This window comes from Chrysoperla carnea, chromosome 2 (genome assembly GCF_905475395.1).
Source record: "Chrysoperla carnea chromosome 2, inChrCarn1.1, whole genome shotgun sequence".
Taxonomy (NCBI): domain Eukaryota; kingdom Metazoa; phylum Arthropoda; class Insecta; order Neuroptera; family Chrysopidae; genus Chrysoperla; species Chrysoperla carnea.
In genome coordinates this window covers 21,198,293-21,218,679 of record NC_058338.1, presented here as the reverse complement: position 1 = coordinate 21,218,679, position 20,387 = coordinate 21,198,293, and the positions used below count along the sequence as shown (strand labels likewise).

Sequence of the window (20,387 nt, the reverse complement as noted above, 5' to 3'; positions counted from 1 at the left end):
TTTGTGATGCATAAAACAAAAAAATAACGTACGGTATGAGAAACTTTGTTTTCATTATAACTCTGTTAATTTTCGTGCAAATGACTTGAAACTTTTTTCATTTTCATGGTTCTTTAAAGTACTTTGAAACGTGTACCATATACTTTCTTCAAAAAACTGATAAATTTTCAGTTATTTTACGTTAAATACTCCGAATTTCAATCGGAAATAGCTTGGAAAGTATTGACTTTTTTAAATATGCTTGAATGACTTTTTTTTGCTTAGAATTCATCTTTCTATCGATTCCCGTTGACATTTTTAACATAAATTTTTCCAGATCAAGATCGAACAAAGTTTTGTTTTTAACTTCTTTAAGTAAGCTTTAAACGATGTAGTCGGACAATGTTTATAAAGATTCATTGACTGTTCCTGGATTGCTACTTACCTCTGTTAAAAGTAATTATTACCAAAATTATTTCAACGCTATTTCCTCCTAGAATCTAGGAATAATAAGTTGATATTTATCTCACATTAAATGAATAATTCTGAAAATAAAATTTGTATATATTTTTGCACAAGACAATGAAGTGTATTTTATCATTTATCTGGTTATATCCGTGTATCCGTCGTGACTTTACGATTCCATACAAACACATAGAAAATGTTTATACTAAAAAATATTTATATTGTTTGTAGATATTATTATGTGGCTGAATACAGAGTGTTACTTTTGGTCAGGGTATTATGTAATTTCATTATTCCGAAGTTTAAATTTTGGATATATGACTTCACTTCAAATATCCGCGAACAAAGGTTAAACGTAGATCAAATTCTTACTTAAAGCAAATATATTTTTTTAGGTATCTATGGCAGTTTCTATTACCCCATTGCACGACGTAAAGGAATGGTAACATGTTTTTTCAGGATACATAGTCTGTAACATAAATACTCGGGTACAAAATTTTACCATTCTAAGAATGGTAAAATCACTTAGAATGGTCAAACAAGTGTACATTTTGTGACGCAGAGTATATGTTTGCCACTTTCCGGCACAGTCAAGCAGTAAAGACCAAACGTATGGACCGATTTTGATAATTATCAAGTCAATCGATTTGTCTTAATTTTGCGAATTACTCTCAAGGAAGCATGGTAGTCGAAAACATATACGGCGGCAATCCAACGCTATATTGTGAAAAAGAACAAAATGAAAGTTGGCGAACATAGTTAAGTGGGGTATCGTTGAAAAGGTATTCAATGGACAAATCGATTGGCGTAAGAAAAATTAATCCGTGTGTTTTTTCTCTAGGGCGTCATAAAGGACTAACAGACCACGAAACGCGTTATCACCACACCTATAGTTATCTGGTTAATTTGTTGCAAATGGGCTCTACCAAACGCCTTATGTACACCCAAATATTCATTCCTGAAGAATATGTAATCATAATATCTGTTTAGATATTTCATGGCAGAGTGTTAAAACATATTCACTGAAAATCGCCAATTTCCAGAAGGATAGCCTCCTTCGTGTATTACCCTTAAATTATTTTATTTTTACACAATATTTTCATGTTTGCTTTACCTTGTTAATAATATTGGTTTATCAGTAAACATCCCTCGTCTATCGTATTTATGCATGTATATTACATACATGTTCTTGTACAGTATGTACAAACCTACATATATTTACAATGTTTATTCACATTATGTATATATCTATAGCTATTTTATTTTATTATATGTACAGTAAACAGATACATATAACAATATAGTTGAAAGTTAGTCAAAAGATTGTCCATTATTGTTCATTTCGATAACAGAAAAAACATTAAAAAGTTTTTTAAAATCTATAAACATTACAAACACTTAACAAAAACTAGTGAAAACAAACAATTGACTGAGTTAATTGTTGAAATGTCTGTAAAGAAAGATATCCACTCCTCTGATACACAAATATAATACGTGTATTAATGCCATATGTTCCTAACCTAATTTGCGCCTTTACGAGTAAACAGTGATGTTTACGAAAAAATGTTTCAAACAAAAGTTGTTTATTTTTTAATAAAACACATTTTTTATATTCAAAATTTTGTTCTATCTTTAACGATTTACAAAATGGGTCTTACGGACCCAAGACCCAATTGACCTATGTTGCTCATTTACGAATTCGATCTTACTTTTTACTTCCTTAACACGCTATAATTTCAGCTGGATATCTCTTTTCGTTTTTTAGTTATCGTGATGACAGACAGACAGGCAGACAATCGGAAATGGACTAATGAAGTGATTTTATAAACACCTATAGCAAAATTTTGTACGTAGCATCAATATTTTTAAGCGTTACAAACTTGCTACTAAACATAGTATACCTTGATATATTTCATATATACATGGTATACTAATAGTTTTATCTTCATTGATTTTTATACCATGTATATATGTAATATATATCAAGGTATAAGTTTAGCCCCAAGTTTGTAACGCTTAAAAATATTGATGCTACGACCAAAATTTTATTATAGGTGTTCATTAGTTCATTTCCGGTTGTTCAGCTGTCTCTCTATCTGTCGTCTGTTATCACGATAACTTAAAAACGAAAAGAGATATCAAACTGAATCAGTCAAACTGGTCAATTGAATGTTTTGAATCTTGGGTCCGTGGGATCCATCTTGTAAGCCTACGAAGTTCGCCGGATCAACTTGTTTTATTAAAAAATTAAATTTTCTAAATCAATAGGTGAATAGAAATAGAAATAACAGATGTTAATTTATTATATCATTAATAATGTTTTTACTGTTTGACAAGTAGACATTAAATTATTTAAATATATACAAAGTAAAGAATATGTCGTTTAACGAGTATAAATATGACATATCTATAACGGAGGATGTAATTACTTTATTTTGTTCATATAGAAAACTTGTATATAGAGATAAAAAGATCTTATCAAGAGGAGATGGGCTACATTCAATTTTACCGTATTACATAGGGCACTTCATTAAAAGTCAGCACGTAAATATCCAGCATGATATTCGCTGACATTGTAACTTTCTGTTAGGTCCAATCATTAAATTAACATAATATTTATACTTTTTGGATCAAAATTACCCCATCCACCGAGTTTCAATAAATTCCAAAACAATATTTTTCGATTTTTTCGAAGGGACCCATTAACAAAATTACAAAAAGTTTTGTTTCTTCCAGTTTCGATAAAACTCAGTTAATATAATAATTTTGACCCAAAAAGTACAAAAATCGGGTGTATTTGTTGACTGGTCGAATAGTTTTTGAGATACGGACTAAAATCAATCCAAATATTGCGATATCTTAGAAACTCTGCATCCAATCCTTAATTTAACCTGATTTTTACAATTTTTGAGTCAAAATTACCCCCTCCCCCCGTATCGAGTTTTATTAAATACCAAAAGAAAATTGTTTTTGCGTTTTTCTCAATTTTTTTATAGAAAAAAACCACATTTCCAAAATTAACTTTTTTATCTCCAATTTCGATAAAACTCAGTATATAAGGTAATTTTGACCCAAAAAGGTCTTACATATTTAAAAAATTTAAATTTGATTGTATTAAAAATCACCGACAGCATAAAAAAAACGTTCTTGTTTTAAACAATAATTTAAATCTTATATGAGCTGTGTACCATTTGTGTGTTTTTCATTCTTATACATTGTTTCAATTTTATTTTGTATTCTTTAGGATTTGAAATTAAATGAATGTATCATGTCTTTGTTTTATTGATTGTATAAATGAGAAAGAAAATAAAAAAGAAAGAAAATAAAGAAAGCAACTTGACGAATGAAACATAAAACTGTTGGCATATATAAACAATTTACTACTTACTATTCTTGTTGAACGATAAATTAAAGTTGTCTAAGTAAGGCAAATAAAAACTTGCAAATAGCAAAAAAAGAATCTGGACAGTTTTGGACTAATACATTTTTTTGTGTGAAGAAAGTTATAAAAAGGTAAAAATTAAGGTCCTTGTTTTAAGATTTGTACAATATTGTGTTTAGAATAGAAGAAAAACTATCGAAGAGGTAATTTTAACGAATTGTCGAAGGAAATGGAACTATTGCTTTTGTACTGATAATGTATTTTTGAAGAACTTTCTTCAAATGTTCATCGATATATGTTGTATATACGTTTATGTGTCTGTAAACTCTCTAGCGATCGCTATTAAAGTCCAATTTGCATAAAAATTGCTATCACGGGTTTTGGAATTTGAATGGTCAAGTTCGTTAATTAGAAACGTTAGATTTTCGACCGATAAACAAGGGGTGGTTCGATACGCAAAGTTGGAAATTTGAAATTTTTCGATCAATTTTAAGCAAAAAAGTACTCTTGTGTTTTTTTCTCTAAACGCTTTATTTTTTAAGTAAAAGTTCTTGAACAATTTAAAAGTAATATTCCATTTTAAGAAAAATGTGTAATTTTTTTCATTCTCTGAGGAACTTCGCTTAGCTTACACAGCTCCTGCATAACGAATGTTCTTTTATGTAATTGCCAACTGCTGAACAGGGTTTATTTTAAGCACTTCTTATCATTTATTATTTTTCAGAAAATTTTTCTGTTTCACGCACAAATATGTTCAAAACTTAAAATAAACCCTGTTTAGGAAATTGTTTCAAGGTACTTTTACTTTAATTCAATATTAAACGGCCAACTTCGGGATAAGGTTGTCATTATTTTAATTTTTTTATTTCAGTGCACATTCTTGAACAATGTTAATCAACACTGGATACTTGTTTGTATTATTAAAATTACTTCAATTACAATTAACGTTAATTATTCAAAAAAATATAATATAATTGAATGAATTGTTTTAAACAATTACAATTTTACACATTATAAACTAGTTATTAAAAAAAAAATAAAACATTTACTGTTTATATCTTTCTCAAGCATATCATATTGTATATTATTTTATCTTGTTTTTTATTTATATTTTATATAGGAAAATATTTGTATTTATAACATGAGTACTGTGTGAAATGTATGGATATGGACTGAAAAATGTTTTCAATTAGAAGTAAATGTCTCGAAAATTAAAGAAGTTGTTTGTATCTGTTCTTTAAAGTGTGGATGACATGTTTAAAACAAACGAATTATAATGAAAAAATAACAAAAAAAATTTCTCGATTTTTGGTAATTTTTTAACGCAAAAAATTGGATTGGATGCAGAATTTCTGAGATATCGCAATATTTGTGTCGATTTTGGTCCGTATCTCAAAAACTATTCGACCAGTCGTCAAATGCACCCGATTTTTGTACTTTTTGGGTCAAAATTATCTTATAAAATGAGTTTTATTGAAATTGGAGATACAAAAAACTTTTCGATTTTTTGCAATTTTTTTAAGGGGTACCCCTTTGATAAAATCGAGAAAATCGCAAAAAAAAAATTTCTTTCGGAATTTGATGAAACTCGGTGTATGGGGTAATTTTGATCCAAAAAGAGTAAAAATCATGTTATTTTAATGATTGGATGCAGAATTTCTGAGATATCGCAATATTTGGGTCGATTTTAGCCCGTATATCAAAAACTATTCGACCAGTCGTCAAATGCACCCGATTTTTGGGTCAAAATTACCTTATCTTTTGATACTGAGTTTTATCAAAATTGGAGAATTTCTCAAATTTTTTGCAATTTTTTTAAGTGGTACGTACCCTTTTGATAAAATCGAGAAAATGACAAAAAAACCGTTCAGATATATCGATTAAAAGTCAGGCGAAAGATAAACTACTTCGTAAGATCGACACTTTAGGATCCGAGAAACAAAATAAATTTCAGAATGAAAAGCATAAAATGCCGTAAGCAATGCTTATAGGACAAAATTCATCGAGAGAGTGTATGCAGGTATGTATGTATGTATGTATATGGGTGTATGTATAACGTCTGCTGCCCTGCTTTTAATATAATGTTTTTATAATCGAATAACAAATACCGTTACTAAATTGAATTTAAATGTTTTAGCTTTTTTCCCCCAGTTTCACTGTATTTGTAACTACTACTTCAATATCTATATATGTTTATCTTCCTCTATTTTAATTGGACTTGCTTGGATTCTATATACCTACATAAACTTGTATTTAAAGCGTATATGTGAGTATAACTACCTACGTCTTCTCTTTTTTACATTTTATATAAACCATGAATACAAACCTTATCATTTTGGAAAAAATTAATGAAGAAAATCAATCAGAATTATGTATTGAGAATTAAAAAACCAAAAAATACTATACCATCCATATCATTTTCTCAGCCTAGCCAAATTTTTGCGAGCTTGCGAATTTTTTTTTTTTTGGAACTATGTTCCTTATCGCACATTATTGTTTTAATTTGTTTGCTGGTTGGGACTCAAAAACAATAAAAAGTGCAACCAAAAAAACGACACCAAAAAAGGACACCAAAAACCGACATCTAAGTTACCTAGGAAACTGAAACTTTTTCAATCGATTCACGTTGTCATGAATTTTGAGATAATACAAAAATATATTTATAATTGTCAATTTGTACTTTTTATCATAATTTTATGTTTTATAATTTAAAAAGAGTACCTAGTGAAAGTTTTCAGAAGTTAAAGAAAGCAGAGATAATTTAAAGTAAGTACAATGAAATTTTCATTTTATGTCATAATAAATATCCTGATCAAATCCAACGAAATGTACATACATATTGGGTTGACTACTAAATCAGAGGTATGTCTTTTTTAAATTAATATTACAATTAAGTTTTAATGGCGTCTTGTAATAAAAAGCATAGAAATAGTCGTTTAGGGACTCGCCCAATGTTGAAACGCCACTTTTCTACAAAATAGTAAATTATAATACTCATAAGACTAGTTTAGAAATTCTGTTCGCTGAAGTTTCAGTCTATGAATTTAATGTAGTTGTGATTTAATTAATGGTTGTAAATGTATACAAGTAATTTTTTTCAGTAGCACAGGCAACAGAAGCAATTCAATTCCTATAAACAAAAAAACAATAAAAATATAAACAAACAAATATATCGACAGAAAAAGAAAGAAAACCATACTCGAATGGAAATGAGAACTGCGTTGCCGTTGTTGTATTTTTCGTTTGTATTCTTTATTTCGTTTTAATTTTATCTTAATTATTTTTATTTTTTTTCCTTTTTGTTATTTATTCTTACAAAGGTATCGAAATAAAAAAAAATTACATGAATGGTATTTATTTTTTAAGTTTATTGTTATCTACAAAGTCATACAACATGTACTTTTTTTAACTGTTAATTAATAAACCATTTTTCTATATTCGTTCGGTTCCGTGATTACTTTTTATACACTGCAGTATCCAATGTATTTACATACTTGTAATGTGGATAAACCAAGCATTAGAAGGCGAGTCATGAAGGCGTTTTCAAAACTGAATCCTGCAAAATCGTAAAATTGGAAAAACTCGAAACTGCAAAAATATTATTTTGATCTAAAGTTGAATTTTTCAACCACATGGAAAACTCCTATATGAAAAATTTGGCCTTTTTATGTTCATATTATCATTTCAAAAATTTTTATTTGGTCTGTGAAGTAGTTTTAAAAAATTAAGCTAGCTGACTTACTAAATGTCAAGTTAACGAAATAGCTCTTTTTATTTAGAAATTATCAAACCGGAAAAGGCAAAATAAAAAAGTTCACGAAAATTACCAACCAGTAAAGTGTGAAATTTCGTTAAGTGATGTGTTATTTTTGTACCTGGTACAAAACCTATAGCCTAATGTAATTAGGTTTTGAGAGTACTCAAATTATTAACAAATAGCGACTAGGACTAGGTGGAAAAGTAATTTTGGGGTGTAAGTAACATAAAAGAATTATACTCCAGACAATTTTTTTAGCACCTGCCTAAACAGTAGGATATTATAAGTTTATCATTTTTGAGTATCTGTATATTTATGTAACTGTTAGTAATCGACCAAGTTCTTATCTATGTTTCAAGTGCGAGTTTAGGGTTCCGTACTCGAAATAACTTGAAAAGAGGCGATGATCTTCAAACGGCTGAGCAGGTTTGCTTGACACATAGCTAAAAATAGATAAGAATACTCTCGATCAAATTTCCTTCAAACAAAAACAAATTAATCAAAATCCGTTCTTTCGTTTAGTAGCTACGATGATACAAAATACAAAAACGATCAGACTTGAATTTGTGGTATCGTAGCTCCTAAATGGATAAATTGATTTTAATTTTTTGTTTTAAAGGTTATTTCCTCGCGACTATTCTAAACTACGTTATTTTTACACAAAACAAGTAGAAAAGAAGTGATGATCTTTAAACGTCTGAGTAGATTTTCTTGAAGCATAGTTATGAACACTCTTGATCAAATTACCATTCCAACAAACAAAAAAAGTCAGCTCAACCGTTTAGAGAAGCTACGATACCACTAACGAATCGATCAGACTTGATTTATGTCAAGGGTTAATTTCAATTTTTAATTAATATTATTGAAGTAATGAATTGCACTGAAAAAAAAAATTGTGTTTGTTATTTTATCTAATTCTGTGTACCTAAGGGTCTTCTACATACAGCGCGGCGTCAGATGGATTCATTTAAATCCATAAAACATATGGAATAGGCATTATACATGATTTTTATTTTGAATAACTTTGATTCTGATAAGAGATTTATGTACTTGTTATTTTTTTTTTTGTACCTACGTATGTAGCTTTAGTTCTTTTTTTTCTGTGGATGTTTTATTTATTTTTTGACAAGTTGCCTGAAGGAGAAAGGTAAATAATAAAGTAAACAAAAGAATACCGTTTGTATATAAGGTTTAAGGTTTTTGTATGCTTATATCTTTTGTGTACTTACGTGTACCTCCTTGTATGTATGTAAGGTAATGAATCTTTGTTATGTGTATGTACTTTTTAATAAGTTTTTTAAGAGATAAGAATTTCGATTATTTTTTGTTTGGATAGGGTGCATCTGAAAGATTTATATATTGCTCTACCATGCCAGTTTCAGCACCAAAATAAGCCGATTTAGTCACTTACTTTATTTCACAATTCGTCCATTTGCTCCATCAATTTTGAAATGAAAGCAGACGTCTTAGGCACTTTAAGGTTGGGAAAAAAGCACTAAACACGCGTGATCATTAAGAATGGTCAAAAGTAAGCGCTTAAAATACAATCTGAACTCAACCTGCCAAGTGGATCAGTGGTATCGCTGCTTGAGTGGTGTAACAAGTAAAATTTACAAAATTTAAAAAACCCCCCGACAAATGCCATTTATTCCTTGTAAACCAATAATCTTTAGAAACTTTGCTATAAAATGTTCTCAATCGAGTCGGTTAGACAGTTTAGGGGCTACGATGCCACTGAGAAACAAACACATGTACAAATAAACACTTTAAACTCATAACACTCCTTTTAAAATCAATATCAAAGTGGTAGTCAAGGACATCAGATGAGATGAAAAGGATACTTTGAGAGCTATCATTTTTTGGGACAAATTTTTGGAAATATTTTAATTGAAATTCAAATATTTGAGTTGAGTTTGTTCTTTTGAATTATTGTTTTAAATTACCTAATTATTTTACCATTTCACTGTTCGAATTGAACCAGGTTCATGGAGACACCCAGTATATTATCTAAGTGTGTGAAATGTAAGACATTGTTGTTTAGTTCGTCATTATTATCATCACTTTTATAAGACGATTTTTATTTTTAAATCCATAGGGGTCTAGAGATATGTGAAACATTGCTTTAGCAAGACAAAAAAACTGTATCTAAAAGGCCTTTTTAAAGTTTCTCTAAAAGGTCAGTCTCATATAGGCCTAAAGGTAGCGTACAGTTTTTTAATTATAGGGAAAATATCAAAAATTCGTGTAGACTAGAGGTCGGCAACCTTTTGAGCCGGAAAAGTTACAAAAATATAAAAAAAAAACTATTAATTTGGCGCAGTGTATGAATAAATAAAGGAACCAAATTTTTACTCAAAGTTTGACCGAAATTTCAAACAGCTGTATCTCTGCGAGAAATCATCGAATTTGGAACCTCAAAAACTCATTTGAAAACTTGTACTTGCTTAATAAACTTATAATTTTAAGTAAAGACCAAAATAATGAACAAATTAAAAATACTAAATTTGTCTTGAAAATCAGTATATAGTTATGAAAAAATATTCTTCTTATAGTTTTCTTCGATATTTCTAACCATTTCTGATGGTAGGCAAAGTATTAAGAATCAGTCGTATTTGTCAATTTGTTGTAGGTTGAGTTTGAAGTTTAAATTTCGGTTAAGTATCTTAAAAAATGTGATCCATCACAGTAAATAACTACGTAAAATTTCAAATTGTTATTCCTATAAATAACGAAAATATGGGGGTGTCTTCATCTTAAATGCGACACACTGTATATAAATATGATAGATAAGTATTTGAAAATTTTTTAGCGAAATCTCATCGTATCCATTGATACAAAAATAAAGTAGAAGAATAGTTTAATTTTGTTTAAAAAAAACCGCTAAATGTTGCCAGTAAAATAGGTTGGTTATGTTTAATGGTCTTATTCACGAGACTTTGAAATGTTAAAAAACAATATACATAATGTCACGAACAATATAACATTCCTTTGTTATTTTCTTTTGTTGTTATTATTATTATTACTGAATTATTCTACCATTATTGTGTTGTTTGTTACAGTGGTCGGTTAGCTTGAAACAATTATTTTATAGGTTACAAATGGAACCAAATAAAGTGGAGTTATATAATATTCCTAGCAGTTATCCGAACGTTTTACTGGACAAAAGTATAACCGTTGAAACAAATACCATCACACAATATTCTTTTTTTTGCTCGTTATTTCTTCAAACTCAACTCATACTACGCTCACAATGTGGTTAAGGGACTTTATATTATAGTAGAGGGCGTCATAAATCAATTGACATCTGTATTAAGCTTCTAGCATCACCTCAAGTATCCTTTGCTATTAAGTCATGTAAGTTTTTAATAGGTGAGTTTCAATTTCAAACATTTCTTGATACTATGTCTCTCATTTAGCGACATAGGTCGCTAGAGGTAAAGCTCAAGCTTAACCTCTCCTTTTTTGTGCTAAGTACGCTATAAAAATTTCGGATTGATATTTCTTTTCACTTCTGAGTTATCGTGATGCTATGTTGGTTAAAGCGTTGGTCGCCCTATTAGCTCAGTTGGTTAAAGCATAACCAATTCCGTCTGCGGTAAGCTTAGCGGGTTCGATTCCCACCCTCACAACAATATTAATTTAGTTAATAGCTGTGATGAACTGGTGTAGTGCATGGAATATGCATGAAGCCTCTGAAATTGAGGAGCTGATAAATGAAATTATCAGCAGAAAGGTGGTAAAACACATGTAGGGTATCACAATAGGCTCTATACCCTAAGTGTATCCTTCGTGGACAGCCAATATAACCTAACCTAACCTAACCTAACCTAACCTAACCTATCGTGATGCGAAACAGACGGACAAACATATTATATACAGGGTATAAAAATAGAAAGAAAAAATCCATCTATATACAGTTCACGCAGTCACGAGAAAAATTTCAAAGTTGGAATAGGCGTGGGATCGTTTCAAAAATGAATATATAGTACAGTAAAAGGACTTTATAATCGATTACAACATTAACATTCATGTTAGACTGATTCCACAGTTTTCTACACACTTTGGAGTTTGTTTCCCTTTTATTGTATGTGTAATACTTATAGAAACCTTCGATTTTAGTAAATATAGATTATTACGTATACGAATCAATCTCTAAAAAGTAATGGATATCTTTTGCTTCTTTTATTGCAATAAAGTCTTCTTAATTTTCACTTTTTCAGTATAATACAATCATTCTCACTTATGCGATTGATAGACGATAGAAGAAGGGTCTATGAATAAAAAACGAGCCGAATTTTTATTTTACACAACATATTAATAAACTAAACACTTTATAATAATGCTTGAACAGAAATCAAAATGTGGAACTGTTTTGTCATTGTCATCATCATCATTTTCTGTGAACAAAAAAGAGTAAAACAAGAATGCTGTTGTCATTGGATTCCTGTGGATAGGTAGATGGATTCATTGCGAAAAAAAATGTTATATTTTTGTATGTTACTCTCTGGTTATTGTTGTAATTATTTTATAAATTCTCAATTTATTTTTTAACAAATGGTTTAAATTTTTTAAATTCCTTTTCGAATTATTTTGCTGTTTTTTCTATTTGATGCTTTTAAAATAATTAGACTGTCATTTTATTTTTATATAATCGTATATTTATAATTTTATAAGATTGTGTATATACAATCAATATTGCAAATTTTTCCGAAATATCGAACGGATACACCTCTGTGAAGAATGATCAATCAAACCTAGATTTTCACAGCTCATTTGAAACCTAGCCATTCACATTTTAGATAAAAAATTATATTATAATCCCCTACCACTTTTTACTGAGGGTAGAAAAGGTGATTTTTGATTTTTTCCTTACAAAATCAAAACAGACATTTTAATCTGTAAATACCATAAATATCTGTATCTTCTGAAATTATGGCCACACAGAAACCATCGAAAGCTAACAGTGTTTTTTTAACTCAGTCAATTGTTTATTTTCACTTTTTTTTTAGTAAGAATGCATTTAAAAAAATTAAATATCATTAAAATTATAAATAATTGCATAATATTTAAAAAATCTACTTACCTGGACAAATTTGGCAAATATAGCGTTTACGCACAGCATAATCAAATATTATTCGAGTGTTTTTATCTTTTTACACAAGATTAAATCCAACTGCAAATGCACAAAAAAAAAAAAAAAAATCGGGATATTGCTTTTTCCCCTTCCAGATTATTTTTCCTCATTGAAAGGTTTCTGATTTAAAAAAATATACAAATAGAAACATTTAAAAAGAAATCATAAAAATCGAAGCTGCTATTGAGAACTTCTGAGGAAAAACATTCATTGATGCGACTATTATGAGAATACGGAAAAAACCGTAGCTATCTCAATAGCAACCTTTCGCAGTGTTATTTTACTAAATTAAAACTACAATTCATATAAATTTTTGACTAGAAGCAAAGAAGTCTAAAAAATGTACGATAGTTTGTACCTAATGCCTTTCTCTAGTTTCTTGTTATAGAATAATATTCGAATCTTTCAATAGATATCGTTCCTCGTATTTTCTATACTCAGGCACTTCCAGAACTAGATTTAAGTAATTAGTTTATCAATTACCTTACCTTTAAAAAGTGAATTTTTGTAAGCACAGGTGTGTTAACAATGAAACAGTAACCACTAACAATTATTCTTTATTAAAAATAATTTAATGTATAGAACTCCTAAACAACTTTTTCTGTTAAACTTGAAATAATACAAATTCTGACCTTAAAATATTAATATATTGGGATTTGTTCAAAAATATTTTTAAATTTGCTGCCCGATACACAAGGTAAACCATTGAAATTATTATCGCTTACAACATCCATTAAGTGTTGTCGAAAAACTGTTATTTTCTTATTAGGTACACGTTTATCGTATGCTTGTAAATTAACACATGATAGTTTGTGATTTAATGGATTGTCTTCTTCTTGGTCGTATTCAGTTACGAATTGTAATGATTCCGCTTTTGATTCAAATGTTTGACACGGAAGATCATACATTAAAAATTCTTCCAATTCCTTATTAGTTTCAATGAGATGTTTAATATTGATCTGATTGATAGGATTATGTGATACATCAAGATATTTTAATTCTAAATTATTATCAAATAATTCAGTTGGTAACACTTTAATATCATTCTTCCTCAAAACAATTTTCTGTAACTTTGTTAATGCTTTAAATGATTTTTTATCAATCGTTTGTATACGACTGTCAGAAAAATCTAATTCCTGTAAATTTTTAATATAATGAAACCATTTATCAAGCACATGATAAATAAATGTTTGCGTAATGGATAATTTTCGCAATTGTGGTGTATATTTGAAACCAAAATCAACCCTTTTACGTGCATTGCATTGTATGAAATGAACTTCTTGCAATTTTGATAGAGGTTTGAACAATTTTTGCTCCATTGTTTTTATAGATGTGTTCACAATTGTTAATGTTTGTAAATTTTCAACACCTTTAAATGTAGTCACATCAAAATCAAGTTCATCTAACAACTCGATTATTTCGATATTTTGTAATTTTTTTCGAATTTCAATATCCAGCTGTTGTAAATTCAATTTGGAAAATGTACATTCGGCGCATTTAATGTCTGTTGGTTGATATTTTTTGATATTTTGAATGAATTCATTACTATTGACATCGGTGCAGACAAGTTTTTTACCATCTAAATTACATTTTGGATTTGCACTTTGAGCCACTTGTAATATGATTGCACATATTGTTAGTAATAAATGTAATAAATACATTTCATGGGATTTGGTTACCTGAAAAAATTTTTAAATTTTTGTTATCATTGTTTTATTTCAACTCTTTAAGGTATTTCGATACCGAAAGATCAGATCAGAAATTTTTTTTGAGTTTTTTGGCAACTATTTCGTTTTAGTATTGGGACACCTTAAGCAACAAATTTTTTGAATTTATTAATTTTCAGCAAAATTTATTAATTTTCCGATTCAATCACGAAAAACAAATATAAAATTTTTGGATGATCTCAAATCAGGACGCAGTATACCAGAAGTTGGAAAGATGAAATTCAAAAATTAATATTTTTTTAATAAATGAATTTACATTACGAACACTGTTTTCTACCTTAAAATATTTTCGGTTAGCAACTAAATCTGTAAAGAGTTCACGAGTTTATTGCCCGAATGCTATTACACTACAATTTGACATATTTAGATGAATCAAGTATTTATAAAAATTTATTGATTACGTCAACATCTTTAAAATATTTTATTACTTTATTTCATTTTGTATAAATCTACAGCCTCAGTAACATTATAAAAAGATAACATGTTTGTTTATGTAGGATCTTTCAAAATTGCACAGCACTATTTTAAGTTCGAGTTTTCTATCTACCTTGAAATACGCACAAAATAGTTAAAATAGAGTCACTTATATGTATATAATCATATGCCCGAATATAATTTTCAGGGCTCAATGCACGTAACAGCAGGTTAGTTCAACTTTTGTATATTTTATAATAAAAAAAACAATTCCGTCCGCGGTATGCTTAGGGTAGCGGGTTCGATTCCCGCCGTCGCAACAAAATTAATTTAATTAATAGTTGTGATTGGCTGGTATAGTGTATGGTATATGTATGAAGGAGGTGCATTAAGCCTCTGAAATTGAGGAGCTGATAAATGAAATTATCAGCGGAAAATGAAAATTATCAGCGGGCATATGTCTATAGCCTAAGTGTGTCCTTCATGGACAGCCAATGTAACCTAACCTATCCTAATAAAAAATATTTTTTTGAGTAAAAAATATTTTGAAGTTGTGAGAAAAATCAATCAAAAAAATTTGTCTTATTTATCTATTAGAAACTATCGAATGAAATAAATTTTCCATACAGAATGTAGAGTTTCCGTTGTGTCTAATAAAAAGGGATAAATTAAAATTAAAATTGTTTCTTACCTTTAAAATTCAGCTGTTTGCACAAAATTGACTAGCGTTGTTGCAAAATCAAAATAAACTAATAAACTAAACGTTTCAAGATCATATTCATAAACTAATGTTTACGTCATGAGGGCGATTAATTTGTAATGATCAAGCTAATAAAACTCGGTACCATTTTAATAGAATGAATGCATTTCAAATCATAATGTAGATACTGTAAGTCAATTTACTTAAGGTCGTCCGACTATGGTTCTTCAAATAGATTAAGGTTTGATAGTTTTTGTTAAAAGTTTTTCTAATGCTCATATATATTAATTTTGAAATGTTTAGGATGGGCCACCGAGGTTTTTGATTAATTATGCCGCACCTAAGATAAAGACACTTTCATATTTTCGATGTTTGTTGGAACATCAATTTGAAATTTTTCCATATGGAATAAAGTGTTTCCGTTGTGTCTAATACAAGAGGGTAAATTAAAATTGTTACCAATTTCCACCAATTTAATAGCCTCTTTGTACATTGGTAAAGTAAAATTTGTTTGTCTCCAAGACAACAAGCTTGAATGATGATGAATCACATTACAAAAAAGGCGAATTAAATGACAAAAATTTCTCTTTTTAGATTTCTTCATCTCGAAAACCAAGCCAAAACTTGAAAATTGGTATTCGTGATATTTGTGGTTTTCGCTTTATTTAAGTGTGTTTGACCATATTCTGTTGTCAAAACGTGGCGCCACGGATATCGTAACCGCCCCCCAATTTGGTACAGGATATTAAAAGAAAAACACTGAACATATTTATCTAAAAAATTTTATTTCAAATACAAAATACAAAAAAAAATATCACTTATGTCTCTTTTGGACGTGGTTTAAAAAGGTCTTTAGCTCGGTCGTTCGATACACAAGGTAATCCATTAAAGTTTTCATCACTACAAACATGCTCGCTTGTTTGAAAAATGGTTAATTTTTCATTAGGTGTACGTTTATCATATGAACGTAAATCAACACATGATGTTTTATATTTATATGGGCCATCTTTACCTTCTTGAGCACACTCAGTTACAAACTGTAAATCGTTTTGCAATGCTTCCGCTTTTGATTCAAATGTTTGACATGGAAGATCGTGTATTAACAAAACATCCAACTTCTTATTAGTGTCAATAATGTGTTTCAAATCGATTTGATTGATAGGATTATGTGATACATCAAGATATTTTAATTCCGATTGATTATCAAATAATTCAGTTGGTAAAACTTTTAAGTCATTTTTATTTAAAATAATTTTTTCTAATTTTAGTAATTTTTTAAACGAATCCTTGTCAATATTTTTTAAACGATTTCCACTAAAATCTAGTTCGACAAGATTTGGAATATCTTCAAACCACTGAGCTTGTATGGAATAAATTAATGCATTTTTTAATGTAAATTTCCGCAACTGTGGTGTATGTTGAAAGCAATGTGTAACCCTTGTACGTACATCACAATTGGAGAAGATAACTTCATCCAATTTTGATAAAGGCTTAAATAATTCTGGTGGTATTGCCTGTAATGTTGCGTTCTTAAATCTTAAAGATTTTAAATTTTCAACGCCTGAAAAGGTGTCCAAATCGAAATCTAATATGTTTAACAATTCAATTATTTCAATTATTTCTAATTTCTTTCTGATTCCAACATCCAATTTTTGTAAATTCAGCTTGGAAATTGTACATTCGTCGCATACTAAGTATGTTGGTTGATATTTCTTTATATTTTCAATTAATTCATCATTATTGACGTCGGTGCATAAAAGTTTTGTGCCACTTAAATTACATTTTGCTTCTGCAGATTGAGCAATTTGTAAGATTACAGTGAAAACGGCTATGTAGAGATACGTTTTCTGTAGTTTGATCATTGTAAGGATCAATCTGTAGAATAAAAAAATATTAATAAATTAAAGCTTTTGATTAGGCATGGGTTGGGCCATTTTACTCGTCTCAAAACGCCTTTTACGCTATATCCTGCTACATCTGATGTTTTTGAAAATATACCGAAATTTATTTTCGAGGAAGTATTAAACAAAAAAAAAGGAATGTAATATTTAATTTTGATTTTGCAAGCCCATTTTCACACTCCGGCGTTCAGTATATAGTTAAGATGGCCTTTCCTGATCGTGTAAATTGTTATTATTTTGGTAGGGGGGCCAGTTCGAATTTAATTTTAAAGGTATATCGATCATTGTATAATATGAGCAGGCAATATTTTGTTTATGGTTATAGAATAGGTGGTAAAGTTATACTTTCTGGAATTCAGAAATCGTGTAATATGCATGATTAGAATACTTAAGACTTTCTGGGACGCGAATTCTGCGTATCAACACACGAAAGACACACATAGGCTATAGAGCCCATTGAGATACCACATATGAGTTTTACCACCTTTCCGCTGATAATTTCATTTATCAGCTCCTCAATTTCAGAGGCTGAATGCACCTCCTTCATGCATATACCATGCACTACACCAACCCATCACATCTATTAATTAAATTAATTTTGTTGCGACGGCGGGAATCGAACCCGCCAACCAAAGCATACTGCGGACGGAATTGGTTACGCCTTAACCAAATGAGCTAATAGGGCGAAAGATTTTCATATTAGGAGTATTGTTAGATTTTTTATGTAATTAGTACATTACTAAATATTTAATAATAAAAAATAAATAAAACAAAGAACGAATCTTACCTTCAAATAATTTCAATTAGAAATCAAATTCACTCAAAGTTAAGGTATTGATTTTTATGGCACAATATCACAAATATAAATGATAAATTGAAATGACTCAAGTTCATATTTATATATATTCTTGTTTCTATCTCACATATTTATTACATCATCATGTAAACAAATATTTCAGACTCGATTACACAAAAAAAAAAAATTTTTATTCTTTTGTGTGAGGAAATATTTATCAAAATTATTTTCAAAAGTTCAATAAACGGGTGAAGTATGATATCACCAATGACATTATTGATAATCCATTTAAATTTTGGTAACACCGAGAATGAGATTTTAAACAAGATGAATTATTGACAAAATTGTAATAGTTAAATATTATGAGGTCTAAAATTAACAAGAGCACATCAAGCTTTTAAGCTCTTGAGTCGATGTGGAGCATTTTTTTCATACGACATATATATGGTTGAGCGGCCATTTTCGAGAAAGAAATGAAGGGAGAAATAAAATTAGAAAAAATTGAGAAATATTTCTGCCATTTACATACTGGTGGCAGACATTTCTCTCCATCTTCCTCCTCCCAAACGCCCGAAAAAGGGTAACATAGTTTGACTGATATTAATCGGGAAGGGAAGAAGGGATATGCCTGCTAGCATTATGTAAAATTTGTGCGGACTTTTAGGAGCCCTTTTATCACATGGCAGTAAGTTAGAGTTCATGATTTTTTACGTGTGTTATCCTAGAGTATAGGTATTTGAAAGGTTGTGAATTAATATGTCGAGTTTTTAGAAATTCTCTTAAAACTCATTTGTATAGGACTTCCTGGGATCATAATTTCTTAAGATACGATACTTTTTACGGAAAATACTTTTCCTTGATTGGTAAGTTGAAATTGAGCGAAGCTCTAAATGTTTATTTTTCGCGAATAATTTAAAAACCGTATATATAATAAAAAAGGCGTATATCACTTTACACTCCACATAAAATAACGAAATTGAAGTTATTTTTTTCCTGTAAAATTAATGGTGTGCGAGATATGGTTATTTAACGCCGCGCCGGGTTATCATTCAACGTTTAATGATAGAAAAGTGAAATACTATTTGGTCAAATTCTGCCACTGTCTTATAGTTGGTTAAAAGATCTTCAGAATGACCTATAGAGTAGACGTCACTAGTCTAACAATTCACGAAGCTATGACAAAAATAAAAGTGTATATTGGCTTTCTTTGAGACAAATTGTTAAAGATCGAAAATTATTGTTTTTACAGGAACATAAAGCAATCGAATCTCTTTGCAATTTTATGAACTTAAACTAAACAAAAATACGAGGGTGTCTTCATCTTAAATGTGACACACTGTATATTCACATTAATTGAATTTGAACTTTTTAGTTATGAAATATCAGGTGAAGAAAGAAAAATACATAAACAAAATTTTTAATTAATTATCTTTTTAAAAGTTTAGATTATTTTTGTATAGTTCAATAGTCATATTATATAAAAAAAAAACAACTCCTAAGCAGCAGAGCTCTATCACTTAAGTCAAATTTTTCCCTCTATTTTACTTACTGGTATATTTTTATTGGAACGAAATTTTTGTCTTTTGAATGTCTTCAGGCGAAACTGCTTCTTAAAAACATGATTTTAAAGGGTATCAATTTGAAACCCACTATCTCAGTAGATGCTGGAAAGGAAGCACCCCCAAAACACATTCTTCACATTAACCCAACTAACGTAGCTGTTATAACTTGCTCAATTAGAAGTTATTGTACAGATGTGAAAAGCCGTAAGATGTCGAAAAATCAGTCTTTCTCCTAGTAATTCGCTTTAAGTTGTATACGATTTCATCTCATTTGCTTAGTAAGCCTCACTTGAATAAAATATGTCAAGGAAACAAATACATAATACCTAACCCCTCTTCGTTGACCCTCTATACATTGCATTCGTCTATATTTTCGGGGGATACATGACTGAAAAACTAACAGACGATTTATGCTTGCTTGATAGCCTTTCCATCACCTATTACATTATAATTGTTGATAAGTGTATTTATTTATTTATTTATTATTTTTAATTAATAATTTGTTATTTAAAGGAAATTTCTAGTAAAAGCAGCTATTTACGGATTTGATTTAAAAAAATCTTAAAATTA

At 29.3% G+C, this 20,387-nt stretch overlaps 2 protein-coding genes across 3 annotated transcripts; both read right to left on the bottom strand.

Moving 5' to 3' along the window:
* Nucleotides 1-13,258: 13,258 nt before the first annotated feature.
* On the bottom strand, nucleotides 13,259-15,655 carry LOC123293163 (leucine-rich repeat neuronal protein 1-like). Of its 2 annotated transcripts, none has more exons than XM_044873888.1 (2): nucleotides 15,550-15,655; nucleotides 13,259-14,396 (listed from the first exon to the last, which is right to left on the bottom strand). In XM_044873888.1, exon 2 carries the CDS (start codon nucleotides 14,376-14,378, stop codon nucleotides 13,359-13,361), a length of 1,020 nt encoding a protein of 339 aa, XP_044729823.1. In that variant the 5' UTR covers nucleotides 14,379-14,396; nucleotides 15,550-15,655; the 3' UTR covers nucleotides 13,259-13,358. The 2 variants fall into 2 exon arrangements, with proteins under 2 accessions (XP_044729823.1, XP_044729824.1); XM_044873889.1 differs by lacking the exon at nucleotides 15,550-15,655 and adding an exon at nucleotides 14,722-14,799.
* A 671-nt stretch (nucleotides 15,656-16,326) lies between these two features.
* Nucleotides 16,327-18,353, bottom strand: LOC123293295 (leucine-rich repeat-containing protein 4C-like). The gene is made up of 2 exons (XM_044874068.1): nucleotides 18,247-18,353; nucleotides 16,327-17,433 (listed from the first exon to the last, which is right to left on the bottom strand). The coding sequence occupies exon 2, from the start codon at nucleotides 17,418-17,420 to the stop codon at nucleotides 16,377-16,379; it is 1,044 nt and encodes a 347-aa protein (XP_044730003.1). The 5' UTR covers nucleotides 17,421-17,433; nucleotides 18,247-18,353; the 3' UTR covers nucleotides 16,327-16,376.
* Nucleotides 18,354-20,387: the final 2,034 nt, after the last annotated feature.

What these genes read in the sequence shown, in the direction of transcription:
- LOC123293295 (XM_044874068.1), bottom strand. Translation starts at nt 17,420, where the DNA reads ATGATCAAACTACAGAAAACGTATCTCTACATAGCCGTTTTCACTGTA.
- LOC123293163 (XM_044873888.1), bottom strand. Translation starts at nt 14,378, where the DNA reads ATGTATTTATTACATTTATTACTAACAATATGTGCAATCATATTACAA.